Genomic DNA, 4,965 nt, shown 5'->3' with positions numbered 1-4,965 from the left:
TGCTTTTTGTGCAGAAAACATGCGTAGTTCTGCCTTCTGTGAGCTTTGAGGTCTTTTTACATGCGAGTGCTTACCTAGCACTATCACGAGAGACTGTCTCTTCATTTTAAATGTATTATAAAAAGTCTTGGGAGGGGAGTGGGTGGGTGGGGGGGGGGGAATCTCATACAAAAACATAAACTTTTAAAAATGTTACGCGCATATCTCTCAGTGAAGCGCATTATCAGACGTTCTGCAAGCTGGTAGTGTTCCACTTGATTGGTCACCTTAGGGCCAACCCATTTTGCTCATTGGTGCAAATTACAGTCGTTCATCTTTTAGTCACGAAACCGACTTGAGTAAATAATATTGAGGCACTTTTCCTTCTAGCAGAGTTGCGCTGCTTTGAAAGAGGAACACGTTGGTACTTAACTCCCGCGGTTAAACTACGGGTATTGCGCTGCCTAGTACAAGACTAAGGAAAACGTATGGATCTTTTTTAAGAGGCTTTATCTCTGGATAAAAAAAGACGGTAACACGTCGAGTTATTTTGTGCGTATCTCGCCGCAATCTGATAAGATTCAGCTATCAGCGGCTGCCAACATTTGTATACAGAAGAAGAAACTTCTATTGGCAACATGACTCTTCCGCGGTTCCTTTTCAGATATACGTGTTACACAACCGCTGCTTGAAAACTGCAACCTAGACGAAGCTGGATGGACTTGATCCAAAGCGTACAGTGGAAGTCGGGTCGTTTGCACTTGGCCAGACTAGGATAACCAAGGCGCACCCACCTGAGCTGCCGCGGCATCTTTACGCCTTTGTTGAATTCGTGAATAGAAATATTATGGACAATATAATCAATTGTACAATATGTTAACAAATTTGCTCATTTGTTATGCAGCTCAAACCATGCGACGATTATAACAGTGTATTGATGTGATGCATGGCCTCGTGTTTTTTAATAGACCTGAAAATTATTAATCAGGTTATTATTGGTAGTCTGGTTAATTATAAAGGTCGGGTAAAACTAAAAAAATAATAATAATAATAATTTAAAAAATTGTAACGTTACAGTGAGTAAGCCATCAGGTGCAGTATCGAAAGTGGCCAACTGTTTTGCATAGCAAGCTTGTGAGAAAAAGACTCTGTGACTTTTGTGGTTTTGCTTGCTGAAGCAAAACTCCAAAAGCGTCACGTAGCTTGCAGTTACATCCTGAACTTTGTGCTGCAGTGTAGCAGCCGCAGAAGCATACTTTTTTTTGTCTTTTTTTTTTTTTTAAAGGACGCATTTGAGCTAGTAACACTCCGTCACTCGGGGGGCATCTGGTGAGGGAGGGAGAGCGCAGACGTCTCTGGACTGCATTGATCACGAATTGATTGCGGGACATTGATCCACTTCAAGACTTTTGTATAAAGAATCTTTTGGGGGAGAAAAAAAAACTGCTTATTCTTAAAAAAAAAAATTGTATTTTAAGCAAGAAACAACCCCCACCAAAAAAATAACCGTGTTGTTGTGCAACTCTAACCCGGGTGTTGTGATGCGTATTCCCGTAGACCCGACTACCAGCAGAAGGTTCACACCACCTTCGACGTCGTTCCCGTGCAGCAAGATGGGAGAAAGCACCGGGCCGATGGGCACCTCCGGCCCGGGTAGGACTCGACTTGAGACACGGTCTGTAGTGGATGTTTTGTCAGATCACGCCGGCGAATTGGTTCGGACAGACAGCCCAAACTTCCTTTGTTCTGTGCTTCCTTCGCACTGGAGGTGTAACAAAACTCTGCCCGTGGCTTTCAAGGTAAGGAATTAAACTTTTAAGGGGTACAGTATTTTTAAGGGCGGTTAGGTGTCATAAAAAATCGATTGTTATTACAGGCTATGCATAAGAAATATAACCATGCGTTTGCATGATTTAAAATAATAATAAAAAAAAAAGTTATTTAATGGATACATTGATATTCAGTTGGTATTTCACAGAAATATATAATTTACACATAATACCACGTATGCACTATTAATAATATTTTCACTTAACATGTGAGTTTTATGAGCACTGTACTTATGCGTGACACATCTTTAGATATAGATTTGCAAAAAATGATTTAACGGATACTGCGTTTTTGTATAATATACTAAAGGACAATTATTATAAAATCCAGGAAAAGACCCGTCTATTTTTGTAGTACACATAGTTCAGATTACAAAGTATCTAATCTAGTTATGAATATTTCGAATATTCATTATATCTAATGTGTTTAAGAAATAAAGGGCTGGAGTATTCGTTCTTTTAAATATTTAGTTCATTAGCAAAGGCTAAGCAAAGATTTCTGTTAAGATGAAATTAGATTCTGTTTAGATGGAAGTGTGTTGGGCTGACGCTCTTTGTAATATAATAGAGTAGACCTACCACTGAACAGATCAATATTAATACTGTATTTAAATAAGAAGCAGAGGTCAAAGGCTTCACTGGAATTAGTTGCCTGTTTAGAACTTGTAACCAACCATTTGAATGCATTGCTTATATTGCCCACGTAATTGGCGTTAAGGTTGGTTGACATTCAACAAAAAAAATACACCGCAAGCGGTTTAGAAAATATGAAATGTAGCAATGCAATTCACTTTGCATCGTTATTATCAAGTTTGCATTTTCTGTGTTATAAGACACGTTGCAGGTATTCATTTTTAAACAGTGCTAATCATTTTGTTTACGTTAGGGACAAGTAGGCATCTTGCTTTATGCGGGCAGCGGTGTTGGTCAGTGCGGATAATGGTGTGTGGGTAAAATTAGCGTTAAGAATTTGAGTGCGGTCTGGTGCTAGACATCAGCTTGTAACGATAAAGGGGTTTGCGTTATATTTATAGAAAGTCCTGCAATAGAATGCTTCCTTTTATTATACAGTACAGCACATGCTATGTAATCATATATATATATATATATATATATATATATATATATATATATATATATATATATATACGGATTAATATCGTATTTGCTGGTAATGCCTGCAGCATTAATGTGGCTGACAAAAAGTACAGTTTACCAGGGTTATAGACAAAACCAAAACAGTATGAACCGTGGATATTTTATATAGTCTGTAGGTGTTTAGTATAAGACGATTTTATGTTCCCAACATTTACATTTATTTGACTCTGACAGTTTAAAAAAAAAAAACTTATGGTCCGTCATTACAGTTTTTATTTTTTTAAATATGTAATATAGTCCAAGTTAATGGCGCAGCGCGTTGGCAACCTGGTACAGTGATGCACGGGTATTTAAAAATGGTCAAAACTTTGTGACAAATATTAAGCTTTTAAAAAAATAATAATAATAATTTCCAGAATTCTTACTTCTACTTGGAGAGCAGTCGTGCGTTGATAAGGGGGGCTAGCTAAAGAGACAGTATGATGCAGTGGTTTGATGAATTCCCGTGTGTGAATTGTGTGCCTGCAGGTGGTGGCGCTTGGAGAGGTCCCTGATGGAAGTCTGGTCACAGTCATGGCAGGAAATGATGAGAATTATTCCGGAGAACTCAGAAACGCTTCAGCCGTCATGAAAAACCAAGTGGCTCGCTTCAACGACCTCAGATTCGTGGGGCGGAGTGGAAGAGGTATGTGAAGGTTATAATAATAATAATAATAATAATAATAATAATAATAATATTAATACTACTACTAATAATAAAATCAAGTTCTGTTGCCGCGCATCTCAGTATCTGCTCTGTATGCGTTTCTATCAAGTTCGGTTGATGTTTTAAATAAGTGTTCAGGGTAAGTACAATAGACAGCGACACCTATGTCTGTGTAAGCACGCATTGCATACTTTGGTGTCCGCCTTCCAAATTCAAGTATGAAACGTTGAAAATAAAGTCAACAGTCGTCCACAGTTTAAAACAAAATAGTCAAACTAAAGAAAAACAACAAAACTATATATATATATATATATATATATATATATATATATATATATATATATATATATATATATATATATATATATATATATATATATATATATATATATATATATATATATATATATATATATATATATATATATATATATATATATATATATATATATATGTGTATATATATATATATATATATATATATATATATATATATATATATATATATATATATATATATATATATATATACAACGACGTGTTATATATATGATTGACATGCACGCGACATAGTGTCAATCATGGATCACAATTAGAACTAATCTAGTTACTTGAATTTAAATTAATTTAAGTAATTGGGTTCTGTGAATCACATAATGAAGCACATTTACATTTCATAAATGTATAATAGCTAAATCTAGTAGGTAAAATAAAAAAAAAAATGAAGTAAAAAATAAGTATTATTATAGCGGTTTCTTGACAATGTGTTCAATCAAGAAAGCTCAAGAAACAATAATAATACTTCTTTCATGATAGTTTAAACCATGTATATGGAAATAGGCTAGTAAAGTCAAGAAGGCTCCAGTTGAGCATTTCCAAATGACAGGCTTTACCTTAATTGTTTTTAAATACTGTCTGCGTGATCTAAATTGTGGTGGGAAAAAAAATGTTTGCAGTTGAGCTTGAAGCATTTGCGTGGTTTATTTGCCCGACTCCCTAAACTAAGCTTATTACGAGCCTCATTGGCAGTCAAATGCCTGAAAGTTGTTGAAATGGCCCTAATAAATAACAACACAATATTGAGCGAACATCCTTGTTTTGCATACACCAACGCCAAATGCCTACTCACATCACCGTTTGTGGTGAATGTGTGTGAACAGTATACAACACACTGCTATTGGGCCTGTAGAATAATAATAATAATAATAATAATAATAATAATAATAATAATAATAATAATAATACATACATACATATGTATAATCGAATCATAGAATTCCAAAGCACATTTAGCAGAATATATGAGATATCAAAAACAGGAGCTATGCCTTCCCCTGCACATGAAATAACTTT

General features: G+C 35.2%; 1 protein-coding gene across 1 annotated transcript; it reads left to right on the top strand.

Moving 5' to 3' along the window:
- Positions 1-355: 355 nt before the first annotated feature.
- Positions 356-3,621, top strand: LOC121303358 (runt-related transcription factor 3-like). The gene is made up of 2 exons (XM_041233991.1): positions 356-1,778; positions 3,435-3,621. Exons 1-2 carry the CDS (start codon positions 1,521-1,523, stop codon positions 3,597-3,599), a joined length of 423 nt encoding a protein of 140 aa, XP_041089925.1. The 5' UTR covers positions 356-1,520; the 3' UTR covers positions 3,600-3,621.
- Positions 3,622-4,965: the final 1,344 nt, after the last annotated feature.

Source organism: Polyodon spathula, chromosome 32, assembly GCF_017654505.1.
Source record: "Polyodon spathula isolate WHYD16114869_AA chromosome 32, ASM1765450v1, whole genome shotgun sequence".
Lineage (NCBI taxonomy): Eukaryota > Metazoa > Chordata > Actinopteri > Acipenseriformes > Polyodontidae > Polyodon > Polyodon spathula.
This window is presented reverse-complemented; position numbering and strand designations above follow the sequence as displayed.

Bases quoted from the DNA above. Each gene is read 5' to 3' on its own strand.
- LOC121303358 (XM_041233991.1), top strand. From the start codon at position 1,521: ATGCGTATTCCCGTAGACCCGACTACCAGCAGAAGGTTCACACCACCT. The intron at 1,779-3,434 runs GTAAGGAATTAA...GTGTGCCTGCAG, and splicing joins CTCTGCCCGTGGCTTTCAAG to GTGGTGGCGCTTGGAGAGGT.